This window comes from Gallus gallus, chromosome 2 (assembly GCF_016699485.2).
Source record: "Gallus gallus isolate bGalGal1 chromosome 2, bGalGal1.mat.broiler.GRCg7b, whole genome shotgun sequence".
Lineage (NCBI taxonomy): Eukaryota > Metazoa > Chordata > Aves > Galliformes > Phasianidae > Gallus > Gallus gallus.
In genome coordinates this window covers 88,138,870-88,157,371 of record NC_052533.1, presented here as the reverse complement: position 1 = coordinate 88,157,371, position 18,502 = coordinate 88,138,870, and the positions used below count along the sequence as shown (strand labels likewise).

General features: G+C 37.7%; 1 protein-coding gene across 4 annotated transcripts in view; it reads right to left on the bottom strand.

The window, feature by feature from the left end:
* CTNNAL1 (catenin alpha like 1) overlaps positions 1 to 18,502 on the bottom strand; it is a 58,710-nt gene that overhangs the window by 14,268 nt on the left and 25,940 nt on the right. For all 4 annotated transcript variants that reach the window (XM_046929825.1, XM_003640772.6, XM_046929826.1 and 1 more), the window contains 8 exons: positions 12,309 to 12,428; positions 9,763 to 9,852; positions 9,289 to 9,459; positions 8,230 to 8,430; positions 5,499 to 5,585; positions 2,291 to 2,449; positions 533 to 625; positions 75 to 225 (listed from right to left, as the gene is read on the bottom strand). In XM_046929825.1, the coding sequence (XP_046785781.1) occupies positions 75 to 225; positions 533 to 625; positions 2,291 to 2,449; positions 5,499 to 5,585; positions 8,230 to 8,430; positions 9,289 to 9,459; positions 9,763 to 9,852; positions 12,309 to 12,428 (1,072 nt within the window). The remainder of the gene's footprint in view (positions 1 to 74; positions 226 to 532; positions 626 to 2,290; positions 2,450 to 5,498; positions 5,586 to 8,229; positions 8,431 to 9,288; positions 9,460 to 9,762; positions 9,853 to 12,308; positions 12,429 to 18,502) is intronic.

Sequence of the window (18,502 nt, the reverse complement as noted above, 5' to 3'; positions counted from 1 at the left end):
ATTTCTTAAATTACAGCTAAAATTCTTCTTTGGTTAGGAAACTACATTTTTCTATTTCTGTGTATCATTCTTACCTCTTCTTCCTTCAAACACATCATTGATTTCTCTTAACAACATGGACATATCACTCAGTTGAGACTCCCAGGCCTCACAGAACACCTCAAGATTTTCTTTTGCAATCTTGCTAGACGGATGTAATGCTAGCGTTTCTGCAGCAGAAATTATCTGGACAGAGAACAAAGTATTTGTTAGTAGAAGACATCTTAGTAAATAGCATTGCACATGAATTAACAAATGCATTCTTAGGAAAAACACAAAACTTAAACTGTTACTGTGAAGTTTTTGTAGCATATTCATTTAACACACGCAAGTTTGATGATCTTCCTTGCGTATGCTTTTAGCTAACATCCAACACTGAAATGCAACTCTTCTATAGAGTTACTTCAAATAATTCAACATGGTCTCCAAAAAAATCATGCAAGTCATTTTTATTTATGTCCTGTTGAAGTGACCAGATAAAAGCTGAGCATACCTGCGGGCCAGTGACCTGGAAGGTATCTTCTGCATGTATGCACGTGATCTCAAGGGGCTCTGTTCCAGAAACATGCCTCAACAAGCGACACATCTAAATACATTTCATTTTTAAATTTAAAGAGAAAAAGAATGATAAAAATATTTTTTCATTAGTAATGTGTTCACGATAATGAAAAAAGGCACACACACACCTGCACACATACAATAACAAGAAATTACTAATAGTCCTTTTCAAAACTTACTGGGCACCTCACACATTTAAAATCAGGGGGGAAAAGTCCTGGCTTAAAAGGTATAGAAAAAAAAAATCACCAAAAGAAATAAAAACCTTAAATAAATGAAATCAGTCCAAAACCAACAATTGCATACATAGATAAGTAAATTAATAAATCTGAAAGTAATCAGATCTCTATAGAACTTAGGGAAAACATAGCATAGATGATGTCACCATAACCAGCTTACTCAGCAAATATCAACCATGTGGAAAAACGCAGGCCTCCATCATGCAGAGAGCTTAGTTATCTTTATATGACCTTGCTTTTCTCAAACACAGGGAAGAAAGTAGAAGATTGTAAGGGTAGCAAAAGCTAGTCACTTTTTTTTTTTTATTGTAAGTTTAAGAGTGAACTTTGGGCTAAAAATGAATGAAGAATTTCAGATCACAGATAGAATTTAAGACAGAAATAGTATATACAACTAAGTACCTTGCCTGTTATTGAAAAGACCCGCATGTAATCACAGTCACACCTAGAACCAAAGCAGTGGCTCACTAAAAGAGGAACACCAACGAATCTCACTAATGCCAACTGAAAACAGGGGGACACTGAAGCTGAAATTAAAAATGACCAGAGTTGATTTCCCAGTCTCTGAAGTTCACAGAGCTGTCAAGAACTTGAGGATATTGTTTCTGTATAGTCATATTTCTGGGATGAGTCCTTAAGCCCCCATTAAAACCCCAGAAATAGTCCTAACTATTTCTAGTGCAGAGAACTCAACTCTTCTTCGCTTCATCTGCATCAGTGCTCCATCACTATCTTAGTGAGACTTGCTCTCACATCATGTGCTTCTTCATGCAACTCAATACATCTGCTTAACCCATACATCACAAACACAGCAGGCTAAAAAGCAATCTTCATCACCTTGGAGAAGAATAAAAAAATATGTAAAACAAACAAAAAAACCTCCAGGCCTTAGTCTCTTATTCACACGTATGAACACTGCCATACAAAACTGTGCATGCATTAATGCCTGCACCAGATTTTCATGAGAAAAGATTTCCAATGATCTTCTGACTCACAAAAATTTGACAAGGTCTTCAAAACAGTTAAGTTCATTGGATTAAGAAACTTAACCTTAAATTCTCTTCACTCTTAAAATGTGTCGTGGGTTCAGCTATTGCTGGATGCTTAATGCTTCAGCAAAAGGCTGTAATCCCTAGCTAGATCTAAACACTACTTTTTCATGAGTATTTCAGCCCCAAATTATGCATGCATATAACACTGAGTCAAACAACAAGTTTAAATCTAGACTCAGAAGGAGAACAGGCTGTACACCTATGCTACAGCAACTATTTGCCACAGTGACACACCTGGCTCAGACCATAGTAAGAACAACACAAAATCCAACAGTATGCTAGGGAAAAAAATAAAAATAATAATTAAAACCAAAACAGGCAAAAGTCTTCCTAAAGAATAGATGAAGATAACCCAGCTATTCATTTTCACCTATAGAAAAATCAAAACAACTGTGAACTCACCTCAACAAGTTGCTCTTTCTGCTCTGATAGCTTGCAAGTATATTCTGCTACAGCTTCCAGATTTCCTTCTACTCCTGTGATTTTTAATGCTTTGAGAATCATATGATCTGTGTGGTATTTCAGCAGATCTGCTGCCAGAGACGTTGCTGCACTATGGACCTTGAAAAGCATTAAAAGAAGGAGAGAGACACTTTAGAAAGAAAGAAACACAGCCAGTACCAAACCAAACTCCTTTGAAGATAGAGCTGTTACCCAAGAAGCAAAAAAAAAAAATATACTGCTATACCAGCATACAGACAGCCTACAGCTTTAATTCTTCAACTATTATTTAAAATAAAAAGATAAAATCCACTGCACTTAAAAAGTAGCCCACCCAAAGGTAAAGATAAACAAAAGAGCAGCTGGGTAGAATCAGAATGTGTGATTATAACACAGCTGCTTTCTGATGATATTGCAGATGGAAAAAACAGGTGCATGAATTCGTGGAGCACCAAGTTCAGCATAAGCACAGCACAATAACCACTCTACTTCTCATAAAGAATGTACGTGGTAGAACCAGATGCACAGTATCTGAATTTATAATGCATTAGAAATTATGTTTCCATCAATAAATTGCCAGGGACACAAAGAAAAGCTTGAAAATGATCCATTGGCTTGTTACACAGCTTCAGGAAAGTCAAAAGCACCTGTTCTGCAAGAAGCTCAAAGACAGAGCTAGGTTCTGAAGAAGTCTCAAAACTACGCTGCTAACAAGTAAGGAGAAGATCCCCTCAAAACATGTCCCTACATCTAAATGCATGGAACTACTGGAATTGTGTTCTGAAGGACTCTGCTTGATGAAAGCAATCAGCAACAGCTGCTGCTAATTGTAGTGACTAGTCAGTGGGTTTACCTGTACTCTGTAATCAGCTCAATTTTAAAAACATGGGTAAAAACAGCCTGTTTTAGAAATAGGAGAGCTTTCTTATGACTGTTGAGTCTTAAAGTATTACATTTGTTTTACTAGTCTGAATAGAATGTATAACAAATATGGCTGTTCAACAAGGTGGTTTTTCAAGCTCTTGTAAACATAAAGGGTTTGATAACGTGACCCTGGTGGGCCTTGACTGTGGATGGAAGAGAATGTTTTCTAGAAATGTTGGCAGTTTTTTTCCCTCTGGACTTTGCTTTCTCTCCTTCTAGAAGTACTTCCTATGCAGTCCAGAATTAAGACATTTTGTTTGTCTGATGTATATTTCATATATTTAACTTCTGAAAGGCAAGCAGCTTTGAAGGGACATCTGCAGCTTGTAATGTTAAAGTAGGAGCAGGTAATTCCCATTTATATATAGACTACAATAGTGATTACCTTTTCATTAGAAATTCTTTTCATCTTGATTCAAAAGAGAAATTTACTTAATGCTGTTTCAGAATATCAAGCAGAAAACGATCTTGAAGAAAGAACATACCTCTTGTTTCCTTCATAAAGTGACAAGAGATGGAAAAATACTACTTTTAACATGGTTGTCTGTGCTCTCAGCTACCTAGCCTATTAAAACGTTTTAATTAGTGTCACTAAATATTTGATTTCATGAACAGAGAGCTTTTTTGTTGATACAGCGCAGCACCAGAAGTTGAGGACTAACAGGACAGCCTTAAAGCACACTCAAAAACATGACTACGTGGAGATCAGCTGCAAATCCAGTCTCTACAAGGAACAAGGAAAAGGGCAATACTCTAAATTTGCTTCTACTGATAGCATAAGTCCTGCATGTTTTAAAAAGCTCTTGCTAAGGAAGCTTTCATTCCCCTCATATCACAGAAGCGAGGTATACGCAGCTTGGGCTTGTTAGCTCAGAATCAGTTTGTTCCACAATTTTTAGAACAGCTTGCTACACTTTCACCTCACTTTTAACATGGGACTAAATCATAGGGCATAGGTAACCTGCTGTTTTGTACTCCACCTCTGTTAGCTGGTTTACAGGAGATAATTTTCTTATATTGACACCTGACAAAACTATTTAAGTGTAATAAGTATGTAGTCTTTGCATGATGTTCATAAATAGAACTCTGTGGGCAGGACAGTATGGTAAGATTTACATTTAAGGAGCTAAAAAAAAAAAAAAAAAGTCAGGATATTAACAGTTTCTTTTACATACTATTTGCCAGACCCCCTTTAGCTTCACAGCCTTTGTAATTACATAGCCACATGCAATTTTCACTGGGAACCCTTCCTTCTCATTTGCTACATAGGAATGCCATTACCCCAAATGGATTAAAGCAGCTGAATGTCACTCTGGAAAAGCTCTACTACTGACTTCCTACATAACGGTGCCCAACAGGTAACATGACAGGTAACAAAACCAGCAGAAAGTGGTTTGTTAGCCAAGTATTTCCAGTCAGAACAGATCAAATCTCAGTCTGAGCAAGTACACTATACCTCTCTAATGACTTTGTACTGTCCTGTAGCCTCGTATAGAAACCTTCACTGTCCTTAGTGTTCAGTTTGCTATCTGTTTAAAGGAGTAATAATAGGAAGGACTTCAAGAGATATCTGAATGCTTTACAATGTTTTGGAAGCTGTCAAAAATCAGTAATTCTGCATTTGGCTCAAATTCGTGGAACAGACAAGGCATTAGTGCTCTCTATTAAGCGAGAGAAGAGGGAGAAGGTAGGATACTGATCAATAAACACAGGCAATCCCATGTGTCAAACAAGGCAGCTATCTCATATTGCATGTCATGATTTGTGACATCTAGCATGCTTGCATTCAGGAAAAGAGTGATTACAACAAACTGCCAACTGTCCAGAAAAATACCTGAGTATAATGCATAGCCATAACACATTTTTGCTATACAAATACACGCATATAAATATAAATGAACAGCTAACGTAAGTTTCAGCACATTCTAACAAGAAAAGGTGTTTAAAACAGGGATGCGTGCTTCCTCAAGTAAAATATGGTTACTACATTTAAAGTAATGATGGTAATTTCAAATGCACTGTTATTTGATTGCTGTCAGGATTGGCAAAGAGCCTAGGTATCCAATAGATTTCTAATTAGTTACAAGAAAGAACAAAGAATATGATTGCATACCAGCTCTCTAATGAAACTGTGATTCAGCTACTCTAGCCTCTCTAGGTATAGGATCCCATTTTACAATTTCATATATGAAAAGTAAGAAATGCAAGGTTTCCTTCAGTTTGTGCTTGTTTCAACTGGACTTACCTCTCTTTTAAGCTCATTCATACACTGGCATGTTTTTAAAATGGCGACTTCCAAGTCTTCCATGAGATCCTTTGTCTTCTGGTTTTGCTAGAAGCCAAAGAAAACAACCAGACAAAACATTACACACACACACAAACCCAACAGCAAATCCCAGCATGACACATTACTTCATTGCTTTAGAAGACAGCTTTGTATTTCTAAGTGTAATATTTTCATTTGCATACCCTGTGTAGATTTTATTTGAAGAATTCCTTGATGGAATCTAAAACTGATAGCAATGACAGCTAATTGACTGTTTGGGATCAACAGGAATTTATTTCTGAGTCATACAGACACCTTCAGAAAGAGGGTTTCTTTATGATTTAGAACTTAAATTTTCTGTCTAAACATCTGAAAGTAGAGTAACAGTTTAAAGCTTTTTTTTTTTTCCCTATTTAATGTCAACAACACCCTTTTTCAAATAAAGTGGTACCTAAAGGGTTATATTAAATGTTTTATATTGAATTACAAAAAGGTATTTTCCCTGTAAGACTTCAGATCTTTGTCTAATTTAAACAAATACATTATCTTCATTTTGTTGAATCAGCTCCAAGATGGAGCTCCAAATTTGGCAAAACCAACCAACCAACCCAACACTATCTATAGTGTTAACCCACATGTCAAAAGGCATACACTGGGAAAAAGAGTTCCATAGCAGTAGGTCTGCACCCACCTCCAAAAGCTATTGAAAATAATTATCCTAGGTGGGACCATTAACAAGTCCACAGCTGCAAAGATATGAGCACCTCAAGTATAAATTATGTAGTAACATAAACACAAAGTATCTGCAGATAAAGACAAGCACACTCATCATTTTTTTTATAAAGGAAAAACAACACCAGACCAATGTTATCATTTCCTCAGGTATTCCTTAAGTATAGACTGTCTAAAAGTATAATAAAATCTCATTTAACGTTTTAACATTCAGTACTCACTGCCCTGTCCTTTTTTATTCTTTTACCAATTTATTTAATAGGGACGCTATAACTCCTTTTATGTATAATTATTTTCCTTTTCAGTAAACACAACTGAAAAACAATAATCTAGTCCAAATAAGCCCACAGGAAAACGTAAAACAGGACGCTACCCTATATTGCCTTTGAATTTCAAGAGCTTGAATATTTGCAGCAAGGATTTCAGAAATATTTATAACTCAATCAATAGCATTAGATTCTCTGGTGTGTTCCAGCTACTTTGCACTCACGCAGAGGAATACAAACTAGCAGGTCAATGATGCTAGTTAGCCTATGATTTAAAGTTGATTTATGTTTCAAGACACTTCTGATTTAAAATACACTCTTCAATGAAGATTCACAGTTACTCTGCCTGCTGAAAGGAAGTATGATGGGTGAAAAGGGAGATAATCGCGCCATCTAAGAGCTCTACATCTCTCTCAATTTATGCATTCCAAGGTATTTTGATTATCAACAATCCCACTTGAGTTACATTAAGCTCCTCAGAAAATATTCACCCTCCAATGAAGCTCTAAACAGCAGAGCCACTTCAGCAAGCTGGTAATGAATGTTTCAACTGCTCCCTGAGACTTCAGTCATAGCTAAGCTGCATTATTTATTAATGTAAATATATAATACACAAGCCCGTGTGTGCACACACAAGTATTTTCACGGCTCATATACACGCATATTTTTGTACTAGGCTCTCATTTCCATCATCTGAAATGCAGCATGTAAATTGTCTAGAAGTGATGAGTTTCTCCAGCAATACAGCTTAGAACTACTCAACCTAAGCAGAGTTTTAGCTTCTTATAGTTACTGCATTCTACGCAATAAACATTCTAGATGTGTCTGTATAACAGTACGATTTATATTCTCTTCAAACTGTTCCACTACATTAAGAACAACTGACGGATGCATCTGATTTGAAGAGGAGAAAAGGAAGAAAAATGCTTTCTCAGAAGTAATAGAAACAGTTTTAATGCAGCTTACACACATCTGTCATTAGACTGTTAAGATTTTGTGCTATGTATTTCCTCAGGAACAAGACTGAAAGCAAGTCAGTAGCAGGAACAGAAATTGCATTTTCCATTGCTGCCTTTCCTCCCCCTTTAGCATGTGTTCTATATTATCTACAAGGAACAAGGTAAGACAAATGACAGAGATGGACTTAATGTGCTTCTTCCCAAAAAAGGAAAATTGCCATCACTGAAACTTTTAGAAAAGGCTGAGTAAATATTCCCAGTAAGTCTCTTCTCACTTGTCTTCCCTCCTCTCTAGAAGGAGAAAAAATAGTCAAGTTTTAGAATATTTCACTTTTTAATAGTTTTAGTGTTTTCAGTATTCTGTTGAAAACAAGAAATACAAGCTGTGGTCACTGCCATGGGATGAAGACAACTGAAGTCTCTGAAGGAACCCATCAAAAGGCCTTGCCATTCAAGACTGTGCTTTGACACTTCTATTTATCTTCTCATTTCTACTTACAGCTTCACGAAAACTAGTCCACCTTCAATAGCGTAACTTAGGTGTCAATGAATGAGTGAAGCAATATCACTGGGGCAAGGTGAAAACAGCACTGAAGCTAAAAAAGCATAGTTACAAACTCTGGCTTCCTTCATCAGCTAACATACTCTGAGGAATACACACAATTCTCTCTTCCTAGACCAGAGGATATTTTGCACTAAAAAGTTCTTCCCAAAGTAGAGGTGAAAAGATTTACTTTGCTAAAAAGCTCTTACAGCTTGCATCCACACTGAAACCAGCTGCTCTAGTTCCATTTTAGCCTGTTTAGACAGCTCCAATATGTGTTCTCTGTGCTCATGACTGGTATAGGCAGAATCTGTGAAGTCCTCCGTATGTTCCAGGATAACCTCCAGCATTGTTGAAAGATTCTCTTTTGAGAGAAAATAAAGATTCTCACGAAGACCCTCCACCTTATTCTGAAAAAGAGACACATCAATTCCTTGAGAATTTATTTAGTTTTACTGTTGTAAAGCGGAAGGCAGGTGCATCATTTTACATTTTATTTTTCTCTTCTGTGCTTCTTAGTATTCATGTATTTTCAAACTAATCCAATAGTTTTCTTGTATTAGTTATTGGTGTAGGGTGTGGGTTTCTTTAAACAAAATTACTGTCCATTTATCAGAATTATCAGCACTGTTTTCCTGCAGTCAATAAGGAGCTTTTCAGTTAAGTAAGTTTCAGAAAATAGCCGTGTATTCAGATTTTGACTGATCTTTACAAGCTTTTCCACAGCCATATTATGAATTTTGAGTGTGCTTTTAAAATATTTACATTTGATATACTGAGAAGGGAAGGAGAGAAATCAGTGTTTCACAGATCCCAAGAAATAAGACATGGTTGTTAATTCACTGAGCAACAAGATACAATTTCAATTCATAATATTTTCTTTGAATGATAGTTTGCTCTTTTAAATTTTTGCATGATTTTTTGTGTGTGTTTTAAAAATGCTAACAATTATGAAGCAAAAATTCTTCAACATCAATTTTAAAGAAGTTTGATATCCTGCTACTGAAGTTTATTTAACATCAAAGGCATCACTCCTTCCCAAAAAAGCAGGAGGAAACGTGAAATATCAGAAGGTATATCTTGGCAATAGCAATGAAATCATCACCTTCTGCTGGATTCTCTTACATTCTGAGACACTTTTTCAAGTTACATTGCTGAAAAGGTGCTACTCTACCATTTAGAACTTAAAAATAATATTTTTTTTACAAAAGATTCTAGTTGGGGGTAATTTATTAAGCTGTAGAAAACAATACTCGTTCCATTCTCACCTTGAATTCTTTGATGCCAGTATATATACTGATAGGAGCCACTTCATTTTCTCCATTTGGTCTAGAGTCAGTTACAATTTCTATTACCTGTTCCAAAGCTAGTCTCATGCGATGAAAAACGCCATCTTTGTTTATACGAGCAGATTCACAGTCTGGATGCCTAAGACAAGTCTTCAAAAGAAAGCAAACTAATATTAAGAAGGAGACAAATGCAGTAGTGAAATGAATGCTTCCTGCTGAAGCAAGTCTGAAGAATGTGCTAGAATACAACAAATTCTTTATGTTAAAATGCTGTTGTGTTAAGTAGAACACGTAGAATTATTCAGAATGTAAAGATATTCCTCTACTCATTTTATACCCTTATACCTTTGAGTACGAAGTTTAAAGTGAGGTTGAGAAAGAACAGACAGCTATCCTGCCAGTTGCCATACTCTGATTTATCTAAATGGTGTAAAAGTGTGAATACTCACTGACCTTTGAAGCAGTTAATAGCATCATGGTGCACTTCTCAAGAACAGCCCTAGACGCTGCCATTCTGGCCTTTTTCTTCTCATCCTTCAAATCCTAAACACCAAAGGAAAAATTATTTGAATATTGCATAGTAACTAAAATGTTTACTGCTTATGACACAGGGAAATAAAAGACTGTCTTGCAGATGGATGGGTTGTAAGAAGGCTTCTTTATGATGTCTAGCAGATGCTATTTTAAGCCTAGCTCATGATCTAGAACTTGCTTTTCAGAAATATTTTAATTTAGGTATTTATTCTTGGCACTATTCAATTCAGATTTCAAAGAAGGAAGATCTCAGAGATACAGCATGTGCTAATTAGGTCACTAATTTCTGTATCCTTATCATATAGCATTATTTATAGAGCAGAAAAGGAAGCAAAAAGCACAATCAAAAACAAAACCTATGATTAAAAATAGCATCTGAAATGGCGGGGAGCGGAAGGCAGAGAAAGAGAACACCGACCTTTCATTGCACTGCAGTGAAGGAAATAGAACATTAATATTTTATATATTGTTATATTTACCATATACCAATAATTATGAAGATGTTAACATACTTAAAAAACAATTTCTGTAGAAAGCATTGAATACAGGAACTTTTCAAGAACCCTACATGGTGAGGGATATACCGCAAAACCAAATTTTACCTCCAGAGAAGGTCAGAAAAAGAGAAGAGCTTAGAATCCAAAGTGAGACTGGGGTGGGAGGGAGGTAAAGAGGACAAGATTTTAGACCCTCAGTGTGTAACAAGAGGAAGGACTTAGAAAGCTTAGGATCTTTCCAATACTAGTAAAGACAGCTGAGTGCTTTAAGAGTGTTATGAAATGGGTAACCAAATAGTATTTCCACTGAAAACAGGTCTAGTTCTCCCCTCTGCCAGTTACCCGTGTCTCATACTTCTTACCATAAATGGACACAGCTATTTCTCAGATCTAGTAACTTCTTTTGATTAGTAAATTTAACTCCTAGACAAACATGCACTAATTTTCTGTTTGTAAGTCCATTTCTATCAAAATAGTGACATGTATTGTGCATCGAGACTTATTACTCATCTCAAAATATGGAATATAGAATGGAAAATATTATTAGCTGAAAAGGGAACAGTTTACAGGACGGAATTAATACTACATTGAAAAAACAGATAACCACACACACACAAGTAACCAGATAAGTCAGGCCATTCTGACATTTTCCAAAAAGTCTTACTTAACCAGGACAGAAAATCTTAAAGCCTGAGGTGGCCAAGTTTTAAACAATAGCTCATTTCATTTTATGCACTGCATTTTTATGCACTGCATTTGGACAAATCCAATCACACTCGAGAGTTTCCAGCATACTTATATTAAAGAAAAATACCTTGAGGGGTGTTTCCTCCCAATAAAACCACACAGCGGCCTACACACTGGTGTGTAGCACACCAACCACATCCCTGACAGAATTGTTAAGAATATTAATGAAGTACTCTTTCCAAAAGAGCCAAGTAGACAAGGAAAAGGGAGAGTGAAAGCCCAAATAATACTGGAAACCAAAACTAGTTGAATAGAGCATCACTTACTAGCAACACAGTTTTCTCTTTTGAAGAAACAACTGCTATGAATATTTGAGAAAAAAAATAAAAGCGGTTCATTTCCAAGCAGGATATCCTTTAATAACACATAGCTTTTCCAGACCTGATTATTTGACACTGAGCATGTTCTTCACAGACTCAGGACACACAGACAGTAAAAAGAAGTGCTACATGTTTTTAGTAAAATACTCTGATGTCCTGTCTAACTCAGGGATGCTGTGTCAAGTCACAAAAAGCCAATTCTATATGCATGAGGTTGGGCAATCTTTTTATACAAATTGAACTCTGAATTTTGCTGAATATTAGGGATGCAATCAGACCCTGGTCCAATTCTGAATAGGGGATTTGATTGCCCAGGGGAAGCAGCCAGTGCTCAGAGCAGAGGTCTTAAGCCTCAGCAGATCTTTTATTTACAGGGAAAGTATCATCCAACAGAGGGGTCCTTTTCCCCAGTGAAGTGAACAGCAAAGAAAATATTTCAGAATAATGAAAAAATAATGAAATAACAACAAAAAAAAATAAGCAGATGCTTTATTAGGATGTAAAGATTTCAAGTTTTGAGTTTTCTGAAGCCATTACTCTGTTTTCCAAGCGTTTCACTATGTGCAAACATCAAATGTTTCTGTCAAGCAATAACAGACAAATTCCCTACCAGAGCAAAAAGCCAGAAAAGCTAAAGCCAAACAACTGAAGTTAAAGCATGTCTCAGATAATGCACGTGCAGGCCTCTGCAAGATGTACAAGGGAAAATAACCCAGCTGAGTTTTAAAACAGAAAGATGCACTTTGTGTGGAACAAAAAAAGAAATGTGGGTTTCAGAGACAGAACACCATTGTTTTCTGCTTTATAATAGTTAATGATCACAGGAGAACAAAAATCTTCTAATAAACCAGGTGAAAAGTGATACTTAAAGCATCTCTCATAGCCTTTTACTAATACTTACATTTTGCCTGTCTCCAGTTAAATGGGCAAACTCGACCATTTCATTTCCAAACTGGCTGAATATTTGCACAAACTCCTGGAAACTACTGACTTTTTCTAGCTGTTCCATAGTTGCAAGAACCTGAAAGATAAGGGAAAAAACCGCAGATCATTAAATTACCGAACAGAAACCATTATTACTAATTTAGGAATTTTATTAGTTGTGGACACTTCTAAACAATGTCATACAAAAAGAATGGATCTTGTTACAATTTGAGTACTAGTAAACCAAAAGCTGGAAATCAAACTTTAAATTATTAACCATGCTTCAGTCAAAATGTGTTACTCATTTGCAATACTCAAACACATTTGCTTCACTCTTCCCAATATCAAGAGCAACAGTATTATGGGATTCAGTTTCCATATTTAGAAAAATGTTCCTGCCTATTACATTTATAAACGTGAGTACCTAAAAATTATATACTGATAATACTGCAAACTGTAATTTTCAACTTTGAAGTTCAATTTCAGATGCATCGTTTTCAAAGCCTGAAGCCATGCTTGCACAGTTCAACATGTGTTTTATGACTGGCAACACGCATGAAAAATGCATTCACAAAAGAAAATTTTAAAAATTTAGAAGTGAATTAATATAGCTTTATGCTTCCCCAACAGCTGAATTTAAAATTGTGAAGATTTCTTATTACGTCTATGTAAAGCAAAGTAGTAAAGTTGTAACAAGCTCTTACTGAAGGTATGTAGGAACATGTGAAATCAGCATTTTGCAAAAGTTCAGCAAAAACTACCATATAGCTTATAAATTATTGAAGCTATCTTGCTGAGGGCACTACAGTATGGTTTACAACAGACATTAACATTAGAGTATTTCAGCTAGATGTACAGTATACAGTCCCACAGTGATCTTTCAAATCCAACTGACTTCAGAAGGAAAGACAGTTAAAGTAGTTCTTTGTTGTGTCTCTGTCTGGAGATAAGATAGCCCATAGAAATTTAATGAACTGTACTTAAAAGGGAGAAACTTCAACTCAGTTTTTCATTTCTATGCCAAAAGAATTTTCCACTCAAGTAAAAAGCAGCCTACATACTTGATTGTGACAAATTTCCCTTTCCCTGCAACCCACAATCTACAACAAGTGTTCCATGCAATACTAGACTGCAATATCAGTCTGAGAATACTACATTATGCAGCCAGTTCCACAAACAGTGCAGAAACAAGAACTTTCATTATTCAAAGGTTGAATCTCTGTGTGAACAAGGACGCAAAGGACTTAGAAGGAAGCCACACAACAATGAAGGTATGAAAATGGCTGTATAAGAGTAAAAGCAGAAAAGTGAATGTGGGGAAAGGAAAAAACAAACAAGTTAGGGTCCAACTTACTTATCCAAAAATGGATAAAAAATGTAGGTCAATCCAAAATTAATGCCTCCTATTTATTTCCATGAAAATGACAACAGATACAAAGAGCACAATAACACTATTTGAGCAAATTCTCAGCTACAAAACACTATTTTTCAACATAGTCACCACCACTGGATATGCATTTGCACCAGCAATGAATAAGAACCTCCATGCACACTGCACCAGCAGAGGTGACCCACTGTTGCTAAAATGCACCACTCCCTGCCTCACTGTGCTCACATCCACTGTTTGGCCTCCATAAATGTTCAGCAAGCACCAATGAATGTCAATGGGTGCCTCTTTTTGTGCATGGAGGAATTCAATGACACACCTTTGCTTCATACACGCCTCCACATCAGACACCATTCTGTCAGACTGCCTCTCTGCTGCCAAGTGTCGCACAGCAGCAGACTGTAACACAATGTTGGTGGGAAGGTTCAACCTCTACTGCCATACCACCACCATCCGCCTTTGACATCGTGGGTCACTGTAATAAAATATGATGCATTGCTTTCTGAGCAGCTCTCATATAGGATTAAATATATTTAGCCTCTCTTGGTTTAACCAAGCAGAGTATTCCATGAATACAGCCGTGTTCCAGTTACTCTAGAGCAAATGTTTCTGTCATGACAAGTCTTGTCAAATAAAAATTTCAGTGAAAGCACACACATTTCCATTACAGCTAACAATTGTAGACATTTCAGGCATAAGTGACATTCTAAGGAACTACACACAGAAAGAGTATAGATAGCCCTAAATTATCTAAAGCTTATTCAAGAAGCTGTTAAAATTCAAAATATCCATTATGTCTCCAATTCTTTTTTTTTAATTATTATTATTATTTTAATGTTTCTTCAATGTGAAATGCACAGATACTAAATAAAATGTGAGGAGTGGTGCTCCTCGGAGGTTGGCATTAGAACCACCATTATTTAATGTCTTTGTCAACAACACGGACAATGAGATGGAGCAAGTTTGTGGACAACGCAGAAGCTATGTGGTACAGTCAATACCCTGGAGGACCTTGACAAGGCTTGAGAAGTGGGCCCCTCTGAATATCATCAAGCTGAACAAGGCCAAGTGCAAGGTGCTGTACCTGGGCCAGGGCAATCCCAAACACAAATACAGGCCGTGCAGAGAATGGATTGAGAGAAGCTCTGGGGAAGACTTGGGGGTCTTTGTTGACGACAAGCAAATCGTGAGCTGGCAGCGTGCACTTGCAGCCCAGACAGCAGAGTGTATCCTGGGTGGCTTCTAAAGAAATGTGGCCAGCAGGTTGAAGGAGGTGATTGTCCATCTCTGCTCCACTCGTGTGAGGCCTAACATGGAGTACTATTTTCAGCTCTGGCACTCACAGCATAAGAACATGGAGCTGTTGGAATGAGTCCAGAGGAGGCTCATCAAGATGATCAGAAGGTTGGAGCACTTCCTGTGAAGAAAGGCAGAGGGAGCTGGTCTTGTTTAGGAGAAGAGAAGGCTCCATGAAGATTTCATTGTGGCCTTCCACTGCTTAAAAAGGGACCTACAGGAAAGCTGGAGGAGGACTTTTTCCAAGGGCATGTAGTGATAGGTAATGATTTAAAATTAAGATAGATTTAGATTAGATATGAGGAAGAAATTCTTTGCTATGAGGGTGGTGAGGCACTGGAACAGGTTGCCCAGAGAAGCTGTGGATACCCCATCCCTGGAAGTGTTCAAAGCCAGGCTGAATGGGACTTTGGGCAACCTGGTCTAGTGGGAGATATCCCTGTCCATGACAAGTATGTGGAACTAGATGGTCTTTAAGGTCCCTTCCAACCCGAGTCATTCTGTCATACTATGAAAATGTGCATTTTCAAAATTCAGGGTTAAAGTATGTAACAGAAAGGTCATGTTTCTATTAATAATTAAATTAGAATTTAGTATTTTGCAGCTACTGCTGCTCTGTGAATGTCACTCGTCAGACTGTAGTCTTAGACTGACATCACTTCAGGGCACATCCATATTTTTATCTAATCTGCATAGGATAGCAACACCCCCGCTATCTGTCACTTCACTACTCATTGTTCTGGTGCTTCTAATTTGATTGGTGACAGTAAGTGGAGCAAGATGTAAACTTACTGATGAGGTGACTAATTCTGAGAGAGAATGAAATAAATTGTGAAAGACTGGAAAGATGTGGGCACAGATTTAAGTAATACACACCATCCAAAAACACAGAGATGTTATGTATGTTGCAGAGGATGCACAGGCAGGAACAGAGTCATCAGGATCATCAAGCAGAGATTGCAATTTTGCAGTAGATCACCATTCTAGAAAATCTCAATCAGCAGTCTGTAAATCATCTTGCTGTCCTTCAGCATTTTTTCACTCAAGTACTCTTGATTCACATGAGGAAGATGATTATGACAATGAAAATGAAACTGTTCATAAACCTGAAGATGCACAAGTCCATGAGACCCAATGAGATCCATCCACGAGTTCTGGGGGAAGTGGCAGATTAACTTGCCAAGGCACTTATCCATCACATTTGAAAGGTCATGGCAGTCTGGTGAAGCTCCCACTGACTGGAAAAGGGGAAACATAACCCTCATTTTCAAGAAGAGAAAAAAAGAATATGCAGGGAACTACAAGCCAGCCAGTCTCATCTCTGTGCCTGGCAAGATCATGGAGCAGATCCTCCTGAAGACCCTACTAAGGCACATGGAAAATAAAGACAAGAAAGACAGGATTCCCACAGAGGTTGTGGGGCCTCCTTCTCTGGAGACATTCAAAACCCATCTGGATATGTTCCTGTGTGACCCAATCTAGGTATTCCTGCTCTGGAGGGGTGATTGGACTAGATGATCATTTGAGGTCCCTTCCAATCCCTGACATTCTGTGATTCTGTTTCTGTGAACTGATGTCATCTACCTGGACTTGGGCAAACTAGTTGACACAGTCCCACATGACATCCTGGTCACCAAACTGCAGAAAAATGGATTTGATGGATGGACCCTTGCTGGATAAAGAATTGGCTGAATGGCCACACTCAGAGAGTTACGGTCAATGGCTCAATGTCCAAATGACAGTGACGCGAGGTGTTCCTCATAGATTGCTGCTGGCACTGGTGCTATTTAATATCTTTACAGGCAGCATGGACAGTGCGATCAAGTGCACCCTCAGCAAGTTTGCAGACGACACCAAGCTGAGTGCTGCAGTTGACGCGCTAGAGGATAGGGAAGCCATCCAGAGGGACCTGGACAGGCTTGAGAGGGGAGCCCAAGCCAACCTCATGAAGTTCAACAAGGCCAAGTGCAAGGTCCTGCACCTGAATCAGGGCAATCCCAAATACAAATACAGGCTGGGTGGAGAACGGCTGGAGAGCAGCCCTGATAAGAAGGATTTGGAGGTATCAGTTGATGAAAGACACAATGTAAGCCAGCAATGTGCACTTGCAGCCCAGAAGGCCAACTGTACAGAAGGCCAACTGTATCCTGGGTTGCATCAAGAGAAGCATGAGCAGCAACTTGATTCTGCCCCTCTACTTTGCTCTTGTAAGACCTCATCTGGAGTGCTGCATCCAGTTTTGGGGCATAAGGACTTTGAACTGTTGGAGCAGATCCAGAGGAGGACCATGAAGATGATCAGAGGGCTCGAACACCTGCCCTGTGGGGACAGGCTGACACAATTTTCAGAGCATCCTCTCACACAGCATGCCTGTATAATAAACCAGCATTTATTTGACTTCGTCCTAGAGAATTACTTTACTGGTTCCATAAACAGACACAGACATTTTCAAACACTTGTACTATGTGTAGAAAGACTAGGTGACTACAGCAATCACAGTGAGACACACTTGTTTTGGAATATGACTTCATTTTATATATTGTAATACTTTCAAAATCAAAACCTGCACTTATGCTTATTGTATTCATATCACTATCACATTTGGATGTAAGTTGTCTGAATGGCTGCAGACAAGGTGCTCAGGGAAGGCAGCAAACAGAATCACATGCACCACTCTGCAGCAAGAAAAGACCAGGCTGCAAGTAACAACAGGAAATTAATATTGATAAAACTAACACCCCACTTTGACCAACCACTGGAAGAAGAAAAGGGCACTAAGATAGCAAATCAGCACTCCTAAGCCTCAAGCCAGACTGAAGCAATTATTATAGGCAGTGCAGTTTCCAAATCTTGGACATGGCTAACTGTCTTGCACCTATAAGGCACAAAATAAAGCCTGTCTGGAAAGTATACTGGGAAGAAAGATAGAAAGCATGAAAAGTCAAAAGAAGAAAGGCAGGCTCTACTCCAGATAAGGAGCTGAAAATTAATGACAAACAAACAAACCACAACTAGTCCTTCTGAGGCTCACATTTTACAAATGCATTTTTTTGCTCTATTTTTATTTCAGTGCATTGGGTGATGCAGCAGAAATATCCTATGGTCAAGACAGTACAGTACATGAAGTAGATTTTATTCAAAGTTTAGTCCTTCATGCACTATTTAGACCAGCTAAGTAGTTTTAAGCTAAGTTTCAAGACATAAGCTAAACTGCACAAAAAACTTTTAATCTGTAAGGCTCAGTGCTTTTGTCAGCTCTCCTCACAGCTTTTTGCCGTAGACAAATTCTGAATGGTATCCTCATCTTGTTTCTGACAGTAGAAACATCTTGTCTTTACCAAGGAGAAGCTTTTATTGGCTTTTTAACTGACAGATAAATAAGCAGTAACACAGCTTTCTCTCCAGCATATTAAGTCAACAGTGTAATATAGGTCACGTAAAATGTAAAAAGTCATAGAAAATGTTATTCTTCTTTACTCACAGCCATC